This window comes from Mauremys mutica, chromosome 1, assembly GCF_020497125.1.
Source record: "Mauremys mutica isolate MM-2020 ecotype Southern chromosome 1, ASM2049712v1, whole genome shotgun sequence".
NCBI lineage: Eukaryota > Metazoa > Chordata > Testudines > Geoemydidae > Mauremys > Mauremys mutica.
Window position 1 is genome coordinate 164,191,348 of NC_059072.1, and position 23,058 is coordinate 164,214,405.

The following is a 23,058-nucleotide window of genomic DNA, read 5'->3' on the forward strand; positions in this document are numbered from 1 at the left end:
GGGCTGTTTGTTGCTGCGGCCAAAGGCTTTGGGAAGCAGAAGAGGGCCAGGGGTGTTGTTGCCTGCTGGGGCCCATGTGACGGTGTAGGTGTCCGCTGACCATAGCTGGTGTGTGGGAGCTGGGGCCACTCACCATGCCCCTTTCCTCGTTAGTATAGTGGTGAGTATCCCCGCCTGTCACGCGGGAGGCCGGGGTTCGATTCCCCGACGGGGAGGCTGACCCCTTTTGAAGGGGGGACCAAGAAAGCCCTGGCCTGCCCACCACATGCCTTGCATTCTCCTTCTACGGACCCTTCCCTTCGCACCCCGCACTGATGACTTTCACCTCCAGAGAGACAATGACCGCGCAACGACAGGCTGGCCCTAGCCAAAGCCTCTCCCTGGCCTGCCGCCCCCGGGCCCAGCTTCGGGGTCTGCACGTGGGGGCACGTTTCCGAGCGGCAAAGGGAAATAGGCTGGCCAGGGGCATGAGGACAATGGCCCAGACAAACGGGGAGGGACTTGGTCCAGGGGTGGAGGAAGACAGAAAAAGGGACAGGCGTGGGATTGGCTTCCTGTCTTTTTTCCTTTGCTCAGGATTTTACCTGTGACTGTAATGGGGAGACTTGAGAAATACCTGTGGCCGCCGGCGAGGTAGGTGGCCGCCCCGAGAGCGCAGAGCTGAGCATTTTTCGCTGGGCTACTGCCAGCGCCTGGCCGTGATCGTATAGTGGTTAGTACTCTGCGCCGTGGCCGCAGCAACCTCGGTTCGAATCCGGGTCACGGCATTTCTTTTTGGTGGGGAGGGGCTATCCTGCAGCACGCCTCGTGGCTCAGCCTGACGGCGTCCGTTTGCAAAGAGAGCCATCAGCCGGTCCTTAGTTTCTGCTTGGGAAAGGAAAGTCCGGGGGGTCCATCGGTCAGAAAAAGAGTACCAGGACTTCCTGCTGGGCGCCAGGGTCCAAAAGCAGCGCATTCCCTCCTGGAAAGGGCTGTGTTTGGAATGTCCGTCCAGTGCGCGTTGAAGGGAAGGATCTGCGTGCCTGGGAAGCTGCGTCCCTCCAGAGGCGCTTGAGAAGCCAAAGGGGCCGTGGGTGAGTTTGTGATGAGGTGAGTGTGAAGTGTGGAAGGGGGAGGGTGGCAAGAGGAGGTTTTTTTGAGGAAAATGGGTGCTGCTGAGCTGGTAGGTGAGGGCAAGGTCCCAGGCGGGTGTTGTGTGAGGAGCTGTGTAGGCCCGAAAAGGCGTCCTGCTGGGCAAGGGCAGGTGAGGAGGGCCAGGGCTTTTCCCAGGGCTGTTTGTTGCTGCGGCCAAAGGCTTTGGGAAGCAGAAGAGGGCCAGGGGTGTTGTTGCCTGCTGGGGCCCATGCGACGGTGTAGGTGTACGCGGACCATAGCTGGTGTGTGGGAGCTGGGGCCACTCACCGTGCCCCTTTCCTCGTTAGTATAGTGGTGAGTATCCCCGCCTGTCACGCGGGAGGCCGGGGTTCGATTCCCCGACGGGGAGGCCTACCCCTTTTGAAGGGGGGACCAAGAAAGCCCTTGCCTGCCCACCACATGCCTTGCATTCTCCTTCTACGGACCCTTCCCTTCGCACCCCGCACTGATGACTTTCACCTCCAGAGAGACAATGACCGCGCAACGACAGGCTGGCCCTAGCCAAAGCCTCTCCCTGGCCTGCCGCCCCCGGGCCCAGCTTCGGGGTCTGCACGTGGGGGCACGTTTCCGAGCGGCAAAGGGAAATAGGCTGGCCAGGGGCATGAGGACAATGGCCCAGACAAACGGGGAGGGACTTGGTCCAGGGGTGGAGGAAGACAGAAAAAGGGACAGGCGTGGGATTGGCTTCCTGTCTTTTTTCCTTTGCTCAGGATTTTACCTGTGACTGTAATGGGGAGACTTGAGAAATACCTGTGGCCGCCGGCGAGGTAGGTGGCCGCCCCGAGAGCGCAGAGCTGAGCATTTTTCGCTGGGCTGCTGCCAGCGCCTGGCCGTGATCGTATAGTGGTTAGTACTCTGCGCCGTGGCCGCAGCAACCTCGGTTCGAATCCGGGTCACGGCATTTCTTTTTGGTGGGGAGGGGCTATCCTGCAGCACGCCTCGTGGCTCAGCCTGACGGCGTCCGTTTGCAAAGAGAGCCATCAGCCGGTCCTTAGTTTCTGCTTGGGAAAGGAAAGTCCGGGGGGTCCATCGGTCAGAAAAAGAGTACCAGGACTTCCTGCTGGGCGCCAGGGTCCAAAAGCAGCGCATTCCCTCCTGGAAAGGGCTGTGTTTGGAATGTCCGTCCAGTGCGCGTTGAAGGGAAGGATCTGCGTGCCTGGGAAGCTGCGTCCCTCCAGAGGCGCTTGAGAAGCCAAAGGGGCCGTGGGTGAGTTTGTGATGAGGTGAGTGTGAAGTGTGGAAGGGGGAGGGTGGCAAGAGGAGGTTTTTTTGAGGAAAATGAGTGCTGCTGAGCTGGTAGGTGAGGGCAAGGTCCCAGGCGGGTGTTGTGTGAGGAGCTGTGTAGGCCCGAAAAGGCGTCCTGCTGGGCAAGGGCAGGTGAGGAGGGCCAGGGCTTTTCCCAGGGCTGTTTGTTGCTGCGGCCAAAGGCTTTGGGAAGCAGAAGAGGGCCAGGGGTGTTGTTGCCTGCTGGGGCCCATGCGACGGTGTAGGTGTCCGCTGACCATAGCTGGTGTGTGGGAGCTGGGGCCACTCACCGTGCCCCTTTCCTCGTTAGTATAGTGGTGAGTATCCCCGCCTGTCACGCGGGAGGCCGGGGTTCGATTCCCCGACGGGGAGGCTGACCCCTTTTGAAGGGGGGACCAAGAAAGCCCTGGCCTGCCCACCACATGCCTTGCATTCTCCTTCTACGGACCCTTCCCTTCGCACCCCGCACTGATGACTTTCACCTCCAGAGAGACAATGACCGCGCAACGACAGGCTGGCCCTAGCCAAAGCCTCTCCCTGGCCTGCCGCCCCCGGGCCCAGCTTCGGGGTCTGCACGTGGGGGCACGTTTCCGAGCGGCAAAGGGAAATAGGCTGGCCAGGGGCATGAGCAGTGATTTCCCAACACCCCCCCCCCATTTTTGTGAACTAGTTACATGCCAAACCTGGTGGCTGAACTTCGCAACTTTGTCCACACCCACAACTATTTCACATTTGGGGACAATATATATCTTAAAGTCAGCGGCACTGCTATGGATACCCACATTGCCCCACAGTATGCCAACATTTTTGTGGCTGACTTAAAACAACGCTTCCTTAGCTCTCGTCTCGTAATTCCCCTACTGTACTTGCACTACACTGAAGACAGCTTCATCATCTGGACTCATGGAAAAGAAGCCCTTGAGGAATTCCACCATGATTTCAACAATTTCCATCCCACCATCAACCTAGGCCTAGATCAATTCACTCAAGCGGTCCATTTGCTTTACAGTAGTGTGCTGATAAGCTTTGGTCACATAAACACCACCCTATACCAGAAACCGACTGACCGCTATACTTACCTACATGCCTCCAGCTTCCATCCAGGATACACCACATGATCCATTGTCTATAGCCAAGCTCTAAGATACAACCGTATTTGCTCCAATCCCTCAGACAGAGATAAACACCTACAAGATCTCTATCAAGCATTCTTAAAACTACAATACCCACTTGCTGAAGTGAAAAAACAGGTTGACAGAGCCAGAAGAGTACCCAGAAGTCACCTACTACAAGACAGGCCCAACATAGAAAATAACAGAACACCACTGGCCTTTACGTTCATCCCCCAATTAAAACCTCTCCAGCGCATCATCAAAGATCTACAACCTATCCTGAAAGATGATCCTTCACTCTCCCAGATCTTGGGAGACAGGCCAGTCCTTGCTTACAGACAACCCCCAAACCTGAAGTAAATCCTCACCAGCAACCACAGAACAACACTAACCCAGGAATCTATCCTTGCAACAAAGCCCTATGCCAACTCTGTCCACATATCTATTCAAGTGACACCATAATAGGACCTAATCACATCAGCCACGCCATCAGGGGCTCGTTCACCTGCACAGCTACCAATGTGGTATATGCCATTATGTGCCAGCAATGCCCCTCTTCCATGTACATTGGCCAAACCAGACAGTCTCTGTGCAAAAGAATAAATGGGATGCAAATCAGACGTCAAGAATTATAACATTCAAACACCAGTAGGAGAACACTTCAACCTCTCTGGCCATTCAGTAACAGATTTAAAGGTGGCAATTTTGCAACAGAAAGCTTCAAAAACAGACTCCAACGAGAAACTGCTGAACTTGAATTAATATGCAAACTAGATACAATCAATTTAGGCTTAAATAGAGACTGGAAATGGCTGAGCCATTACACACATTGAATCTCTTTCCCCATGTTAATTATCCTCATACTTTCTTGTCAAACTATCTTAAATGGGTCATCCTGATTATCACTACAAAAGTTTTTTTTCTCCTGCTGAGACTAGCTCATCTTAATTAATTAGCCTCTTAGAGTTGGTTGGGCAACTCCCACCTTTTCATGTTCTCTGTGTGTATGTGTGTGTGCATATATATATATCCTCACTATATGTTCCATTCTATGCATCCGATGAAGCCATTTATGAACATTGAATTTCATCTGCCATTTTGTTGCCCAATCACCCAGTTTTGTGAGATCCCTTTGTAACTCTTCGCAGTCTGCCTGGGACTTAACTATCTTGAACAGTTTTGTATCATCTGCAAATTTTGTCACCTCACTGTTTACCCATTTTTCCAGATCATTTATGAGTATGTTGAACAGTAATGGTCCCAGTACTGACCCCTCTGGGATACCACTATTTATCTCTCTCCATTCTGAAAACTGATAATTTATTCCTACCCTTTGTTTCCAAGATTTTAACCAGTTACTGATCCATGAGAGGACTTCCCTCTTATCCCATGATGGCTTACTTTTCAAAAGTCAATTTAAATTAAATACATTTTTTTAAAATTATATATATTTTTAGAAATCTAGACCCGTTATGTGTAACTTGCATTATCCTTATGTTAAATTTGCATTATCCTAACAAAACATTTACTTTATTCACATCTCTTTTATATATCTCATTGGCCCTGACACCCCCCCCCTGTAAATTCAAACACCCCCCCTAATTTCAATTCCTGGGGAAACTACTGGGCATGAGAACAATAGCCCAGACAAACGGGGATGGACTTGGTCCAGGGGTGGAGGAAGACAGAAAAAGGGACAGGCGTGGGATTGCAGGGCCGCCCAGAGGGGGGGGCAAAGGGGGCAATTTGCCCCGGGCCCCGGGCTCCGCAGGGGCCCCCAAGAGAACAGCAGAGGCTCCTGCCCCCGCCCCTCTCCTGGAGCCTCAGCGCTTGATGTCTCCGCCGGGGCCCCTGAGCCCCGCCCTGCTCAGAGCCGCGTGGTGAGGGGGCGGGGCTGGGAGCTCCGCTCCCTCCGCTCGGCGTGTAGCTCCCAGCCCCGCCCCCTCACCACGCGGCTCTGAGCGGGACCGAGCTCAGGCCCCGCCGGCCGCACGCTGCCGCTGTTCCGGCGAGGCGCTGAGACTCCGGGCGAGGAGGGAGCCGGGGGTAAGAGGCTGGGGCCGGGGCTGGGGGGAAGCGGGACCCGCCGCCGAAGCGTAGCTCGGTCTTCGGCGGCGAGGGGCCCCTTCCGTTCCGGGACCTGCCGCCAAAGTGCCCCGAAGACCCGCGGCGGGGACCCCACCCCGCCGCACTTTGGCGGCGGGTCCCGCTTCGGCGGTAATTCGGCAGCGGGGGTCCCCGCCGCGGGTCTTCGGGGCACTTTGGCGGCGGGTCCCGGAACGGAAGGGCCCCCCGCCGCTGAAGACCCCGGGCCCCAGGAATCCTCTGGGCGGCCCTGTGGGATTGGCTTCCTGTCTTTTTTCCTTTGCTCAGGATTTACCTGTGACTGCAACGGGGAGACTTGAGAAATACCTGTGGCCGCCGGCGAGGTAGGTGGCCGCCCTGAGAGTTTCATGACACTTTAGCGAGACTAGAGAGGTTTGCGCGGTGCCAAACATCCAGTCCTTCCCCTGGCAGATTAAAGATGGGGTAGGTAGGGAAGAGCACTGGCCGAGCCCAGCATAGGTGGCCAGACAGGAAGTCTGATATATTGGGAGATGGGTGGAGGGTAATAGGAGCTATACAGGAAAAAGACCCTAATTCTGGACTGTCCCTATAGAATTGGGAGCGCTGGTCACCGCAGCCCGGCACGGGCAGGGCAGGGCAGGGCAGGATGCGCTGCAGGGGCGCTGGGCCGGGGACGCGCTGTGCGGAGGTGACACGCCCGGCGCTGGGGACTGGGGACCCGGCCAAGCAGGTTTCTTTACTGGGGGGAACAAGCAGAATCCCCGAACTCGGGGATGGGACGCCGCGTCACTGGCCCCGCCCAGCCAGATACAGCCCCGCCCCCACCCCCCTTGGGCGGAGCCCAGAGTCCCCACGTGGTGTGTAGGCGGGGGAGGAGCCGCAGGAGTTCTCGACAGGTCTCATTGGTTGCCTTCCCACCAATGACCTGTCCCCCAGCTTTGCCACTTCCTCCCCACCATTCGAAAGCTGAGTTCCCGCGCAGAGAGAGAGAGAGAGAGAGAGGGAAGGGGGGCGGCGCTCCGCTGCGATTGGCTCCCCATCCTCCCCCCCGCTGCAATTGGCCGATGTGCTACCGTTGGGCGGGGTCAAGATGTCGGATTGGCTGAATTCAGAGCGGGGGTGTGGCCTAAGGTGGGGTTTTCCGGAGGATCTGCCCCTTCCCGGCCCGCGCCGGGGTTCGGTGCCAGGCGATGGAGGCGGTTCGGTGCGCGGGGCACGGTGAGGGGCGGGGCCGCCGTGACATGCCGGTGGGGAGGGGGGGCCCCCCGGGTCGCGCTGCGAGGTGCCGGCCGGGCTCTCTGGGCAGCCCCCCCGGGGGCGGGGCGTCTCCAGACTGGGGGGGGTCCCGGGGGCTGGGTCCCCACACTGAGCGCGGGGGGGGTCCCTGGGCTGAGGGGGGGTCCCGAGCGGAGCGGATGCTGGGGCCGGGCTCACGAGGCTGCTTTTCTTCCCCACCAGGGTCTCTCTGTTTCCTAAAAACAGGCGTCCGCGATGGACCCAGCAAAGGGAAAAGCTTCTACGTGTGCGGGGTCCGGGACCAGGCGCCCTGCGGATTCACCCATCCTGCACAGTAGGTTTGGCAGATGGGGATGTTCCTGTTCTGCACACGCACCCCACTCTCGGGGGGTGATGCTGAGCTGGCCGCCTACAGCCTGGGATGCGGTGTGTGTCACTTTAGGTTTTCCAGTGTTGGAGACGCTCTCAGATTACATTATAGCAATATTCCTTACTAAGCAAAGGCAGCTGCTGTATATGTGTTCTGAGAGGCAGTCCAGTCTAAACATATAATCAGAGTTTGGAATGGCTTTATGGGAAGGCAGAAACATATCCTAATCCCCTGTTGTTTGTATTATCATAGTTCCTAGGAGCTCTAGTCATAGACCAGGACCCTATTGCACTAGCTGTGGTACAAACACAGATAAAAAAGATGGTCTCTGACCCAAAAAGCTCACAGTCTAAGACTAAGATAAGAGATACAAATAAGTGGGGGAAATACAAAGGAACAATGAGATAATACTAGTCGTCATGATAGCCAGCAGATTGATCACACCAACTGATTAACAGTTATCAACTTTTTTGTAGTCAAGGTAAAGGGGATTTGTCAGGATGCAAAATGGCAACCTGTATCTTCAACTAGCCTATGTACCTTCAGCTCGGATGCCCATATACATCATATACACTCACCGTGGGCTACAAACCACCATGATTTGTAGATGTAGCCACATAGACCATTCTGTGGTTGACCCACAGATTAGCTAGTAATATCAATAATGTACCTCTTAATCTTTCTGTATAGAAACCGGAGATTCAACTGTCTCCCACCTTGACTACTCACTTCGTAAATTATACCAAAACAATACAGAAGACCCAGGCTAATAGTGGTACACGAAAACCAAAGTTTTCGTTACATAATTGGCATTCTGTGTCTTAAGTGCTGGAAACTAAGAGAGAGAAGAGATTAGCCCTTTTATTAATTTTAAGTGAATTTGGTGCTGTTTGGGGAGCCCTGACAATGAGCTATTACACCTCTACCCTGATATAACACGAATTTGGATATAACGTGGTAAAGCAGCGCTCCGGGGGCGAGGCTGCACGCACTGGTGGATCAAAGCAAGTTCAATATAACGCAGTTTCACCTATAACACAGTAAGCTTTTTTTGGCTCCCTAGGACAGTGTTATATTGGGGTAGAGGTGTAGTTCTGTGAACCCGACCTACCTTTGTGTCTCTGAGCGAAGGAGTCTTTGAGATCTTCCTCGAAGGATTTTGCCTTAGGCATTTGTTTCTGCTGCTCTTACTCAGGCAGCTCAAATCTCTTTTCCCCCACTTTCAGTCTTCCTGCTTCCTACTGCTTGATCCATGAGAAGTATATGGTGGAGCTGCAAGTTCTGATTCAGCAACAGGACGGAGAAGAATACAAGTAGGTTTGTCCAAAGGGAACATGTACAGCATGTAATTCTCATTAATTTGAAAAGCTGGGATAACTCTTCCTTCTTGTGGCATCACAGCCTAATCACTGTAGTGCTTGGTATATACATTTCTGCAGGTTTGCATGTTATTTTTAAAATATGGCAGTTTCCAGTTCTGAAGAGAATAGAATGTAAATAACTGGATTGAGGTGGGATGTTTTTGTTGTACTGAAATTGGCATCATTTTAAAACACTATGAATCTTACAGTATTAAATTGTAGATATAATTGGATGGATTGTATGTGTGTTCGACATCACAAGGCCTACAAAAAGCAGCTCCCAGCAAAGTTTAGTTTCTGCTGGCTAGATATAGTTTGTATAGATAGTACACAGTGATGTGATATAAGGATTTTATTGGCATGAGTTTGTGACGATCACATTAATCATGCGTGGTAAAGCCATTTCTGAGTTATCCAGATCATCAAAAATGAGTGCTGGTATAACTTTTATGGTATGCCATCATGTAGTCTCTGTATGACACATGTTGCAGGAAAATCTATTTTAGGAATAGTACAGAGATTTTAAAAAAATCGTAGTACTTTTTCTTTGTATCCTTGTGCCTGTGAAGCTGTGTCTTAGTCAGCATGAGTCCAAATGGGCTGAGCTCAGACAGAGAGAGAATTAACACTAATAAATGTAAAACATCTTTAAAAATGATGTAAAATAGAATCCTGTACATAAAAATGTCAGAATTCAGTCTAGCTCTGGCCAGCCCAGGACTAAAAATGAGAGCCAGGTCCCACTAGAAAGGCTCGGATCTTCCCTTCAGTGATGTCAATATCCCATTTCTAGTCCTTCTGGGCCATTGGATATTGGACACTAAAGTTGTTGCTGGCCCAGGACCATCGTAGGCCTCAGACATGTATGGTTTTCAAGGGAAATTCTGCAGTTGGGGTGGGGAGGAAACCTTTTTTTGGCAGGTTGATGGTTTTTGTTTAGTTCTAACATTTCCAATTCCTGTGCAGCTTCAAACAGTTGAGTTTGAAGCTCCACAGGAATTGGAAATGTTAGAATTAATCCTGGGGAGATGGATTATTGGGCAGGTGTTATAGTTATGTGATAAAGCATACAGGTGTGTGATTATTAAATGGATGCTTCCTCAATTTGTCGTATGGGCATTTCTGTCATATAGGTGATTGTATCTATACATTCATATATAGATATATCAATCTAAATGCAAGTTAATGCTACTTGTAGTTTTGACTTTGATTTAACACATTTTTGTTAACTGCTTGTGCAGTCTCCTATGAGATCGATATTACCCCTTTTTACAGTTTGGAAACATGAGTTTAAGAGGGTAAGCAAGTAGTTGGTGGAATGGAATCCCGTTTTCTGACTCCAATGTCTTGCTTGAAAAACTTAAACAAGGGTTTCTTATCTTTGTTCTTCCATCTTTTGATTCATTTATTCAATATATTTTAAAATTTTGGCTCCTTCCATATTAAGAACCAACTTACTCTATTCAGTGATCCAATTATTTACTAGTAACAACCTTATGTTATCATAAAAGGTTTTTCTTTGGTACAATTATTTATTTATATTTATATCCCACATAAGCTTTCAACATGTGTTCAGTTAAAATTCACGATTAAATAGAAAACAGCTGCAATCCAATAAAAGCATCTCACAGAGCTCCGTTTGTCAGCTGCCAATTTAGAAAAGAAGCCTCCCTCTTATTCCAAAGCCTAACTCCTCCCTCCTCTCCTCCCCTCCCCCCAGCTTCAAAGAAATGCATTGCACAGCCCGTCTCTTAAAAGGCTAATAAATTTGGGCTTTGGTAAACCATGAGGGGTTTCCAAGACTTTGATCATAATCAGTGACTGAATCGTGTTGAATGTTCTGTGTCACTACACCTTCAGTTCTTGTTTCAAGGCAAGAGAGGAACTATAAGCAGAGGCAATGAATGTATCCAGTGAATTTTAATATTATAAAAAGCTGTGCATTGGGCAGTTACTAAATTTGATCTCGTTTGTGTTTCCAGAGGTCTTGAGTGATATACTAAATGCATACAGATCCCTGTAAAGTGCAGATCCAGAGACTCTGTTTGGGACGCTGCTTGTGCAAACTGAATTTTTAAAGATCCTCTGTGACAGAACTTACTGGTATGTGTTATAACTTGCTTTCACAGCTTATGTTTTCTTTTATGGTCTACTAGGCTATACTATCGATGCCTTAAAAGTAAGATGGAAGGGAAGAGTTGGTGTGGGAGCATCCCCTGGCAGGTACATGTGTGTCATTTATATTTAAGCTATCTGCTGCTCACAGTGCGCGATTGTTTACATTTTCCACTATGCAACCTGCAGTTCAACCTGCAAAGGGCTATGGGTTCCAGCATGCAGTGCTCCATCTTGGTTTAAGGTGTCAATCTGCTGTTCTTAATATGAAATATTGCATGCTGGGGCCTCTCTTTACAGGCCAAAGTACAGGGAGTACTCTGCGTTGTGGGCAACTTGCGTTCAGTATCCAGCTGTGGCGGTCTCTTCTCTTTTTCCCCTATCCCCATTCCCAGAGGCTGCATGGTTGATGAGACATTCTGCTTAGTGGGTGCCAGGAATCAGCTTTATGCTTCTCAATAGTGCCTTCTACAGCCAAGTGCTTACTAGTACTTGATGGCTCTGTGACAGTACCGCCCATAAGGCTTTATGGAAATATGCTTAGAATGTGTTTTATGCTACATAGGCCATGTAACATATCTCCGTAAAGGTTATGATCTACTGAATGTATTAATCCTATTTGTATGCATGTATCATTTTTGTATTCAAAGTTATGAATGTTATGAACATTGGCTGTATACTTGCTTGATTTCTAAGTAGCCTTATTTAGAACATTTGGTCACTTCTTGGGAAAGGAATGTGCAAGTTAAGTGCTTCCTGAATGAGCACTTAACTTGCACATTCAACAGCCGGAAGAGCTTGGAATACTCCAATCCACATAAGAAGTCTACTTGAGGACGTTCAAGGTAGCATGTGGGTAATGGCTGCTACCTGCAAGTCCTGAGTCATGCATGGGCATGTGACTTGCCCATGTGATTCCGAATCTCCATTTTGTGACTGGATTCTACATAATGGGGGTTTCTGTGATCTAACCTGTCACAGGCGGCTCTGCCATAGCCTAGCTGGAGTTATGGGAAAGGTGATATTCACAGAATCTGATATCTTTCTTGAGTGGGTTATGGCATGGTTGAGGGTGTGATGGGGTAATATTCTTTCCTAATTCATTTACTGAAGAATTTAATTTTATTTACGTATTTTTCAGGATTCCAAAGCCATCAAACCGCCAGTAGATGCAGAATCCCAGCATGCATCAGAGCTATTCCTTAATCCCAGTGGTCAGCGAAATCCATTCAAAGTTCTAGACAAGAATTGTGAACTGTCCTCCTGGAAGCTACTTAGTGAAGGCAACAGGGAGAAAAATACCGTTGAAGGAGGGAAACAGAAGGAAAAGAGAGAGCAGGCATTAGATAAAAAGAAGGAGGAGAAATTGACATCTGAATCTCAGATGGGAAGAGAGCCACTAGTGGGAATGAAGATTAAGAAAAAAATTTCTGGGGAGAAGAGGAGTGACACGGAACCTGGGGAGGGAACAGGGTCCAGAGCTAAATCAAGTCAGTCTGAGACTCAGAAAGAGAGAAACCTTTTGGGGAATAAACAGAAAGATGGCACCAGTGGAGAGTCTGAGAAATCCTCTGAGCACATAGAGGAGGAGGCATTTGCAAAGCCAATGAAAGATGCCTTGCACAGAGAAAGGAAACTAAAGCCTTCATCCCCAAGCCTTGACAGCCAAAAAGCAAGTACTGAGCCACCGAGAGAGGAGCAGCTCAGAAAGGAAGACTCAAAAAGCAACAGGGGCAGAGGAGTAGAAGTGAAGGTAGATGCTGGTGGAAAGGCTAGAGAGAAGAACATGACACCCAGAGAGTGTGAGATTTCCCAGGAGGCTACAGGCTTGTCAATACCATCAGCATTTCTCCAAGTGCCCTCTGAAGGAGGCCCAGTGGCACAGCCAGCACCATCAAAGGCAGGAATAGTGCCAGGGGAGCGAAAATATGCAAATCAAAATACTAACAGTGATGAAGGTGAAGTTGTGTTTGTTTCTTCCGAGTTGGGCAAAGACCAACCTGATGGGTCAGTATTGGATTTGCAACAGGGGGAGGTTCGTGAGAGAACATCTGGGAAGAGTGAGCAAAGGATTTTCTCTTCCTCTTCAGGAGTTGCAACATCTTTGCAAAAGGAAGAAACCCTGGACACCAAAGCCCTTCAGAACCATCTTACAGTCCAGCTGAATCAGAAGAAGGTTGTTGTTTCTATTATACACCTCGCTTTTGCTCTTCCCATTCTCGAGGCAGCTGTTTGCATCAGCCCCGTCAGAATCAATAACCCCTACCGAGCAATAACTCTCTGGAGTGCTTAGAGAAAGGTGATCACTTTAGGCTTCTGAAAACTCAGGCCAGACACAAATCAGTTGGAGAGAGATATATCTTAAAACACTGTGTGAGAGAACTTCATATCCTCTAGCTTGGGGGTACCTAGTATTTTCTTCTCTGAGGGCCATGTCAGCAACATAGTAGGAACATATGAGCTGCACCTTAGGCTGTGTCTACATAGCACACAGGGAGCACTTTCCAGAGTGGGTGGACACATGCTATCTCTGCTTGACCTAGTGTACTACAAATAACTGTGTGGCTGCAGTGGGATCGGTGTCAGCTAGGGCAAGTCCCCCAAATCCGTACCTAGGGTCAGGCAGGATTGTACTTGGGAGACTAGCTTGAGTGCTATTTTTAGTGTGCTAGCTGAGCAGAGCTAGTACATGTCTGTCTAGCTACTCTGGGAAGCACCCAAAATTGCAGCCATGGTTCACTTTTTTTTAAAAGTGTGGTAATAATTTGGAAAAATGATTCTCTTTAAAAAGACATCATGGAGAAAATTTATGATTCCAGCTTTGCACGCTTACTCTGGGATGGAGAAAACAAGCTGTGTTCTTTCGGTCTTGTTCATAATCATGAATAATAATAGATCTGAAAACTTAGACATTTTGTTGATCATGCATAAGTCAAAATAGAATTTAGATCTTGCTACTAGAACTATTGCTTCTGTTGGATAACATGTGTAGAAAAGAGTAAAAATAATGAATAAAGAAAGCAATCTAGACTAAGTGCCCTGGAGAGCTGTTGAGATCCTTAGACTACGCTGGTTGTGTCCCCCTTCTCATAATCTTAAGGAATCGGGGTTCCTAATTCCCCTCCCCTAAAATTTAATAATAGTTAACTTATTTTCTGGTTAAAGGTGCTCCAGAGATTTATATAACCCTTATACGAACTACGTTACACTTACAAATATTTTGGAGATTGCAGAATTAGCTTAAAATATCTGACTTCCTAGAATGCAAGTTTTACCCTTTTTACTTCTGACTTTTTTGACTGTCCTGTGTAGAGGAGACTGGTTGGAAGTGGTTGGCGGTGGATATTAGTACCAAGTAGATAAGACGTGGATTCTGGGTTTTGTTTTTCAGAGCACTTTGGCGACAGTGAATGTTCAGGCCCTGCCGGATAAAGGTGAAAGATTATTAAAGCAAGTGCAGGATTTGGAAGCTGCGCTCAGTGCTCTCAGCCTCTCAACAGCAGAAAGTGCAGAGAAGGGTAAGAGGGCAAAATTCTGACCATCCAAGTGATGTGTCCAATTACAATGTTTATAAAAAGTACAAGTTCATACGTAGTGTGTTGCATATGTAGAGCCATGGGAATGCTAAGAAGCTGAACAGACTATATTCATTGAAACAACTGAAAATGAATGAAGGCATGTACTAAATTTCTCTTGCCTGAGAGTTCTGATTTATTTTTTTTTATTTTATTTTTTTTAATTAGGAGGTGGTTTTCTCTAGTGACTAGAGTACATGACTGGACTCCAGAATTTCTGGATTCTGTTCCAGCTCTGCCAGTAACTTGACTGTATGATTTAAGGCAAGTCATGTATACCGCCTGTGTCTAATTGACCAGTATCCTAAGGGTTAACTTGTTCCCTCTGTTGAGAACCTTACTTTTTGTACAAGGCATTTAAATTATTTTGCCTCGGGTGTACAATGTGCTAAACTTCATCTGCCATTTTGTGGCCAGATGTGGTTGAGCGGATACTTCTGGAGTTTCCTCATAATCCCGTATGTTAATTCACTAACCTAATTAACTGTATTAATCATCTGTGGATGAGATGGACCCTCTCAGATTCACTGGGCCATTTGTTCCTGGGCACTTGTGCATGCTGAGAGTGTCAAGAAGGACACCCCTTGTAACATGGACCAGATCCTCTGGGAACAGAACTGCGACTCTCATATCTCAGGCCACTGAATGGTCCTTGGTTAAGTGAAACCTTTTGGTCCTTTCTCCACTGTGCTACACTTTAAATAGTGACCTAAATCTGAGAGACTGTGAAGTCCATCACTGAGCCATTAACCTTAAATGTTTTTCTCAAACAGGCAACAGTGTGAGTAGTGACAATCAGGAAGAATCTCAGTGCAACCCATTCAGCAGGACGACCACTGAACCACCCAGGACTGTGCATCTGAAAAACCCACAGCCATTCCAGGATCCTCTTGCTAAAACCTCTCTAGGATTGCATGGCTGCAGCTCAGCTCCCTCTCTGGGACCCAGTCAATACTACAGTCATGTCTACGGAGGTAAGGCTGGGTTGGCAGCAAGAAACTAGGCCTATCTACTGGCTAGCAGTTGGCTTTTTTTCAGATTAGGTACCATAATCAAGCACCAGTTTGGAGGGAATCCTAAACTCTGTGGATGAGCAAGAGCTTCTTGTTCCAGTAAATTTCTAGTTGCTTTCTTCTGTAGAATCTTAGTGTAGAGAAAAGTACAATGAGGTATCTTGAGGAATATATCCTGATAGAAGGAATATCGGGGTACATCAGGGAGTCAGAAACTTTCCTTTATTTTGTTAGGTTGGTTTCTGGCAAGCTGCTGACATGGTCCTTCGTTAAGCAGAGTGTAGATCCCAGTATGCTATTCTCCATCCTGAACCAAGTGGAGAACTCGGTGGGTGGGTGGGTTTGGCAGCCTATAACATATGAAAAAAAAAGTTAGCTCTGTGTTGCACATGGGGATTAGGCAGTGTGATCAGATACTAATTCCTTGCAGAGTGGACTCATTTAAATCAAGGTTATTTAAATCAGCAAGCAGGAAATCTTGATTTAAATCATCAGTTGCAATTTTGTTTTGCATTGTACTTTTTAGTTTTTCTAAAGGATTCTTATTAGTTGGTAACCATTAAAACGTTTATTTGCAATTAAATATGGCTTTTACACTACACTTTGTACTTTTTTTCTCTATATCTATACACATTTATTTAAGCATTTATATAGATTAATTTGCATTTATTCAGATTCTTAATTTTTACATTTTTATTAAAAATGGTGACTTATGCATTTCTTATTTACTAGATTGTGATTAATTTTACTTGTGATTTATGTTGAACTCTGTTTGGATGGAAATTCAAATTCAGTCAAATACACAAGCACCATTTTATTTTTTTATTAAATAAAACTAAAATGTTCCCGATACATAAGAGAAAAAGTTCATCAAAAAGTTTATTAAAGCATGTTTTGCATTTAAAACTGATTTATCAAACAAAGGAAGTATTATCTGTAGTTAGTGAATTGAACTGATTTGTTTCTGGACACCATGTCCTTCCAGATTTTAAAGCTAATAGATCTCATCCTCTAACACCTAGTGTTTATTCATGGATTGGAAGAGGGGAAAACAAACATTTCTGATTTTTCAACTCCCAGTTGGTTTCTTAAGGTTTGAATGAACTAGTTGAATAAACTGAAATGAAGAAAATATTCTCTCTGCACCTGCAGAAGAGGCTACTACTGACAAAAGTTGGCTTAGCACTTCAGCAAACTCTGGCTCCAGGGGCTTAGACAATAACTTCGCTAGTTCAGTGGTTTGATTTTTTTTTTTTTCTTTAAAACTTGGCAGCAGACATGTACTGCTTAATATTTTTTGTATTTAATTTTACATGATTTTAATAGATTTAAGCTTTAACGTAGGTTGTCAGTTTCACATTTAAGTTTTTAAAAATAAACCTCTATTTAACTTAAATTTAAAAAAAAATATTAATTCAAAAATAAAACAATCAATTTTTATCCGCACTGATCCGTGTTTACCAGGGGGTGCACTGTGGTGTTTTTTGGGAGCCTGTAGCCATGTAATCATGCCTTTTAGCCTCTGAGCCTGTTAGTGGGAATTAGCGCTATAAATAGTCCTCATTCACTATTTGTCTTTTCCTAGCAAACTCCAGTGTGCAGGGGCTGTATGGAGGTAGAATGACTGAAGATCGACTTAGGGCAGTGCACAGTGCCACAAGTGATGCCATTAACCAACTTCATAGATCTCTAGAATCCTGCCCCACAGAGGAGATTGTGGCTGAGGACCCATCTGGGTTGAAGGTGAGCCAGTAGCAAGGGAGGGCAGTACTCAACTTGATTCACAGTTTCATGTAATCTTATGAAACATAATGTCAGGGATTATGCTATAAAATGGGTCATTCCAACGTATTACCTATTCCTAGACAAATGTACCGCCTTACGTATACTGTTCCACGTAAGCCAAGAGGTGCATCAATAAAAAGCAGAACTTTGTTCTTCACTTCTATCATTTTTTGTGGGAAGAGCAAACTGCAGTACTGTGAATGACGTGTGAATCCTCAGTTTTACCAGAAGATTTTTAACGTTCTGTCAGCTACACTGAACTTTACCATTTTTCTTCTTCTCTAAGATTGCAAAGTCTTTGGGATAGAGGCCATGTCTATATGTATTTCCAGAGCGCCTAGCACAATGGGGCTCTGATCCTGATTGGGTTCTGTGGGTGCTGCTCTAGTCTAAATATTACATACAAAAAACTGTGCTGAAAGAATGTTGTTTGAGATGTAAAGTCCCTCACTCAACAGTCAGGAAATGCCAGATTAAGGCTGCCTGTACAACCAAAATTCAGCCCCCTTGTGTGTATGCATTATGATACAGTTCTTAATACGTAATCACATATGGTAATCACACAGGAAAATAACTTGAGATGGTTTGAATAGTGAGTTTGGCACTAGTGAAAGGTGTCGGGTGGGCAGGCCTAGCGAATGAAGTTCTCTGACTGTACATAGCATGAGTAGTACATTCCTCTTCACAGTTCTTCTGCTACTCCTTCTTCTGATCATCACCTTAATTACGATCCTCTGTGCTGACCTTAGACACAGCTGCCCACTTCTTGTTCTTTTTGTATGTACTCTAATCTAACATAAAATTTAGCCCAAGATGCGTTGTGGATTAGAGCACTTCCTGTTGAATAGACAGTGAAGGATGTAAATGCAGTTAGCTCCCAAATTTTGCAGCTATGTGTTGCAAAGCCTTTTAGCAATTCATAGTTTCATAGAGTTTAAAGACTGAAAAGATCATTAGATCATCTAATCTGATCTCCAATATGTCTCAGGCCATTAAATTTCACCCGGTTACCTCTGTATTGAGCCCAAAGCATAACCTGGCTAAAGCACATCTTCCAGAAAGGAATCCAGCCTTTGACGATTCCAAAAATGGAGTCTTCCCTTGGTAGTTTGTTCCAGTGGTTAGTCACCCTCACTGTTTTAAAAACTTGTGCCTTATTTCTAATTTGAATTTGTCTGGCTTCAGCTTCAAGCCGTTTGTTCTTGTTACACCTTTCTCCGCTAGAATAGACAGTCCTTTAATACCTGGGGCATTTTTTCCCTTTGAAGGTACTTAGACACTGTAATTAAGTCACCTCCCAATCTTTTTGATAAGCTAATTTTTCAACATCCTCTTTAATGGGCTGTAGCCCATGAAAGCTTATGCTCAAATTTGTTAGTCTCTAAGGTGCCACAAGTACTCCTGTTCTTTTTACAGATACAGACTAACCTCTGAAACCTTTAAAATGTGGATATCAGAACTGTATGCAGTATTCCAGTATCAGCCTCACCAATGATGTATACAGAGAGAAAATCCTCCTCCGACTCACTACTGCCATGTTGATATATCCAAATATCATATTAGCCCTTTTTGCCATAGTATTGCTTGAACCGAGTATGGGGATCCACAAGAAAATCTGTCCCTGCTGGGCAGTTTTAATTGTCATTGACAGCTACTCTATAAAAATGCTGATAGCTATGCCATTGCCAACTCTCTGCCACAATCAGCTGGTCTGTTTTATTATTAAAAACAGCTTTTGCCTTATGCAAGTACAGAAATCGGTCCTATACAGTAGATAGTAGAGGAATACTAAGAGAATGAATAAATAGTCAAACTTGACCTCCTCCAACATTATTAGGAGTTGATTGTTGCTATATGCAGTTAGTCATGAAAAAATTCCTTTACTCTCAGTAACACCTCAGATTTCCACTACAGGTCATATAATAAATTAGTTTGGATGCTTGTACAATAATGTAACATACAAGGTCAGAAGTTGCATTATTTACTAGACATGATTCCCAAGGATAAAAACTTACTGTTTTTTTTTAATTTTCCTACACTGTATAGATCTGTTTCTCAGACAGTGATCTTCCATAGTAAAATAAAGCTTTTAAAATGACATTGTGCTCATAAAATATCTTTCATATTTCTTTACAAATATCGTACATTTAAAAACTTCTTCCAGCTTGTGTGTGAAGTACTAGCACAAGTTAGGCTGTCTTATAACATTTATAGCGTCTTCCTATTGCAAAAAGTGTGATCTCAGAGTAACTAGTACCACTCTGAGATGTTTGTATTGGTTTGGAAAGAAAGCTGACAGACAAGTGCTGAGTGTACAGTTTCACTAGAACAGAACTTGATTGATTGACCAACTTGGCATTGAGAACAGAATTGCCTGAGAGCAATGTCTCTGAACGGCAATTACACTTTACATTCTGTACCTAATCTTTTCAGGTCCCGTTGTTGCTGCACCAGAAGCAAGCACTTGCATGGCTACTCTGGAGGGAGAGTCAGAGACCGTGTGGAGGAATTCTGGGTAAGCAACATAATGATGCAGTGTATCCTTTTGAGATGCATTTATACTGGCAGAAACATGCCTTGTAATTAATTCTCCACTATGGTGGCAATGGTGAAAGCTGTATTTTAGTCAGGCTCCATTTCCTAGAGAATCCTGTTTTCCTTGTATCCCATCCAAATATGGGTCAGCAGCCCATAGCAAATCATATCTTGCGGCAGTAAGTTCTTCAAGATCAACAAATATCATACTATGTTACTTGTGAGTTTGAGATGCTTCAGCATAGATTTGAGCTATGCAGACTCATTCCATGAGGTAATTGTGACTTTTTCCTTCTACTTTTTCTTTCCAGCGGATGATATGGGCCTGGGGAAGACTCTAACAATGATTGCACTCATTCTGGCCCAGAAAAGGCTAGAGAAGGGGAAAGGAAAGGAGAAGAAATTAGAAATGTGGCTGTCGAAACACGGTATAAAACAATTATAGTGCAACACAATGCTAGTACTTCAAGTGCCTGGGCTCTCTAAAAGATGTGCATTGTGTGTGGGCAACATGCGTTGTGGTACCTGGTTGGCCAAAGTCTGATCCACAGTGTGCTACAAAGTGGTTGCCCTACACTTGGCTCTGGAGGTGCAGCCTACAGAAGGTATTTGCTGGGATCATAGTGCTCCACTCAATCAGGATAGAGATGTGAATGCTGGGATTTGTAGTCTGTCTCCGTTTAGCCAGGATTAAGGCAAATGCATACTGCTCCATTATATGCAAGTAATATACTGTCTTGCCCTTGGATATGTAACTCCTTCTGAAGTCAGTGAGTTGCACGTGAATATCAGAAGGCTACATTTTTCCTCTTTTGTTTGTCCCTGGGGTTTCTGCAAGCTGTTAAATATGCCCCTCAGTTGGGTGGAGTTTAGAAACTTTGTGCGTGACCATGGCCTGCCCGCCTGCCCAGTCTGTAGGAACTATAGGTCCATCTTAAATCTTTGTTGGGTGTTATGCAATTTGGTTGGTCTAAGTCTTAGCAAGATTGCTAAGGATGTGTCTGTGAGAAATCCAAGCACTGCTATAGAACTCATATATTATCATTTACACTTGGAGATAGTCTTGGGATCCAAATGACTGTTCGTTTGTGGGATTTTTTTGTGTAATCCCCTGCCCATCCTTGAATCTCAGTAAGGATCCTGCACTATGTGATACAGGGAACTAAACGCCGTTCCATCTCTGGCGGTGAGGGAAAGAATTCCCTATGGGTATTTAATCTATACTTCATTTTGAAGCATAGAAACTAGGTAATGTTATGCATATCTTGTACTAAAGCCAAGTGGAGATTGCATACATCCTCATACAGGGGGAAAAAACCCAACTCTGCAGACTTTTCAAGTTCTGATTGCACCAGTATATCCAGTTCTATGTATGTGTACACAGAAACATTCATTATTAATTTATTTCCTCAGAGCGGTGGCTCCATCCTCAGTTAATTTGTTGTGAGGTTTTTTTATTCCTCCCAAAAATGTTACTGGGATTTTTTGTCTGTCTTAAGTAATCAGTATTTCTTTCTCCTAAAACAAAACTTAAATATTTGCATAGACTATTTTCGTGAGATGTCACATTCTGGCTTTTTTTTCTAGACTTTCAGCATGCTGAAACAGAAATAATGAAGTGTGATAATAAGGCACTTTAGTCTTTCAGTGCTTCATATTGCTTCATATTGAAATCCTTATTTTTTATTATTAGTAAGGCTTCATGCATGACATTTTTGTTAATACTAAAATAGCAACAAAAGAATGTCAAGTACATGGAAAAAAAAGCTGATCTTTAAAATATTTTTGTTTTGCATGTGATGTTTTTAATATTGTACAGATTTTCTCCAAAACGTACAACTGCAGGAATACACTGAACTGAAACGCTTTAAAAAAAAAAAAAAGACTCGCATCTACTTTGCAGAACCATGTGAATGGGAAAAGTGGGCCTGCTCCTCTAAATAGATGGAAGGTTTGGAACATCAAGGCAGCTGGTTGGGGAAAATCCATCTTAATTGTACTCTAATGAGAAGATTCTGAAACCTCTTCCTTTTCTGGTCTTTCTATTTAAGATTCCTCTGTCATCCTCTCCCGAGGTACTTTAATCATCTGTCCAGCATCCCTGATCCACCACTGGAAAAAGGAGGTTGAGAGACATGTAAGCAGTGGCAAACTGAGGGTCTGTCTGTACCATGGACCCAACCGGAACAAGCAAGTAGAGGCGTAAGTGCAAAGCCATGGCAATTCTGCACAGGAGAAGCAAAGCGCTAAGTAGGAGGCTTATTGGGTGAGCTGTCTTGGGAGAAGCCCCCAATAGTAGAACTGTAGGAGGCATAGGGAGTCAGGATTGATTGAAGCACTGGCTCTTAGAGTGTTGCTTGAGTGTTGCTTTTGCCTGCTTGCAGAAAGGGTTCCTGATGGGTGTCATTGCTGACAAGCATGTCTCTTGTTTTTGTACAGCCTCTCTGAATATGACATTGTTGTCACCACCTACAGTCTTCTCTCCAAGGAAATTCCCACAAAGAAGGAAGAAGGAGAGGTCCCTGCTGAGGACCATGATGTGGGGGTGAGATGCATGCAGTTGACAAGGGGGCTGTTTTATACAGAGAGACTTAAAAATCATACTAGATTGAGAAGTTATTCAACCTATTATTGTTACAAGAAACACCTAAGATTATTGTACGTGGAAAAGTATTTCTTTTTCAATCTCCTCTTGCTTCGAGAGACTTGTACAAACAGGAGAAACCGACTGGAGATGATGTGTTGTCAAGTGCACAAAGTAAACAGGATAAATACTCTACTTTTTCTATCTTTTTGTTACAATAATCATGTTACTTTTAATAGTCGTAACAAATGTTTACATTGCAGTTTTATAGACCTGCAGCCTAAGGCCCGGAAGCCTGAGTCAGCTGACATGGACCAGCTGTGTGTGTTTTCTTGCAATGTAGACATACCCTAAAGTCAAAACTCCTTTCAATTGACTGTATGGTATAGATGAAGTACACCTCAATTCCCTGGGTGTGCTCCGTATATGATATTTATTCCTTACATCTGTATGTACAAGGGACCCAAATATGTCTCCCATAGCCATTGGATCTATGTATTTCCACATACTTGTAAATATAAAATCTTCCCTCGTGGATTAATGTCTTGTGTTTAATGGGATGGGATTTATCTTTTGGGGTGCATTACATTTATCCTTTTGTCATAACCTGGCAAAATTCTGCTTGTCCAGAATGAATATATTTTGGGGCAGGATATTAAAATATGCATTTTTCATTATCATCCATAATCACGGTAAAGTACAGGCAAGGACGCTTTGATCCTGGGCTAGTAGACATTCTTGACAGTTTTGCAGAGCTACTTGACTCAAATAACAAGTGGATGTTATAAAGGGATGGAGAGAGACCCGCAATACAAGTGGTGACTGCTAAACCTGCTCAGATTTGTGGGGACTTCCACCAGGGAAAGTCTTCCTGTCCCCCGCAAAAATGTATCGACTTGTAGCTGTCCAGGATGTGGGTTCTCCCC

The 23,058-nt window shown here is 45.4% G+C and overlaps 1 protein-coding gene and 3 non-coding genes across 5 annotated transcripts in view; all 4 read left to right on the forward strand.

Moving 5' to 3' along the window:
- The first annotated feature begins 143 nt into the window (after positions 1-143).
- TRNAD-GUC lies at positions 144-215 on the forward strand. Its single transcript has one exon. It is a non-coding gene; the product is annotated as a tRNA-Asp (tRNA).
- A 1,196-nt stretch (positions 216-1,411) lies between these two features.
- Positions 1,412-1,483, forward strand: TRNAD-GUC. Its single transcript has one exon. It is a non-coding gene; the product is annotated as a tRNA-Asp (tRNA).
- Positions 1,484-2,679: 1,196 nt separating this feature from the next.
- Positions 2,680-2,751, forward strand: TRNAD-GUC. Its single transcript has one exon. It is a non-coding gene; the product is annotated as a tRNA-Asp (tRNA).
- Positions 2,752-6,714: 3,963 nt separating this feature from the next.
- Positions 6,715-23,058, forward strand: part of TTF2 (transcription termination factor 2) — a 38,125-nt gene continuing 21,781 nt past the window's right edge. The window contains exons 1-12 of one of the 2 annotated variants that reach the window (XM_045001718.1): positions 6,715-6,776; positions 7,017-7,128; positions 8,391-8,477; positions 10,682-10,748; positions 11,782-12,816; positions 14,032-14,158; positions 14,989-15,189; positions 16,814-16,971; positions 19,447-19,528; positions 19,860-19,976; positions 21,624-21,750; positions 21,988-22,093. In XM_045001718.1, the coding sequence (XP_044857653.1) occupies positions 6,749-6,776; positions 7,017-7,128; positions 8,391-8,477; positions 10,682-10,748; positions 11,782-12,816; positions 14,032-14,158; positions 14,989-15,189; positions 16,814-16,971; positions 19,447-19,528; positions 19,860-19,976; positions 21,624-21,750; positions 21,988-22,093 (2,247 nt within the window). In that variant the 5' untranslated portion in view covers positions 6,715-6,748. Of the gene's footprint in view, positions 6,777-7,016; positions 7,129-8,390; positions 8,478-10,681; positions 10,749-11,781; positions 12,817-14,031; positions 14,159-14,988; positions 15,190-16,813; positions 16,972-19,446; positions 19,529-19,859; positions 19,977-21,599; positions 21,751-21,987; positions 22,094-23,058 lie in introns of both variants that reach the window. The other variant, XM_045001717.1, reaches the window with a different exon arrangement.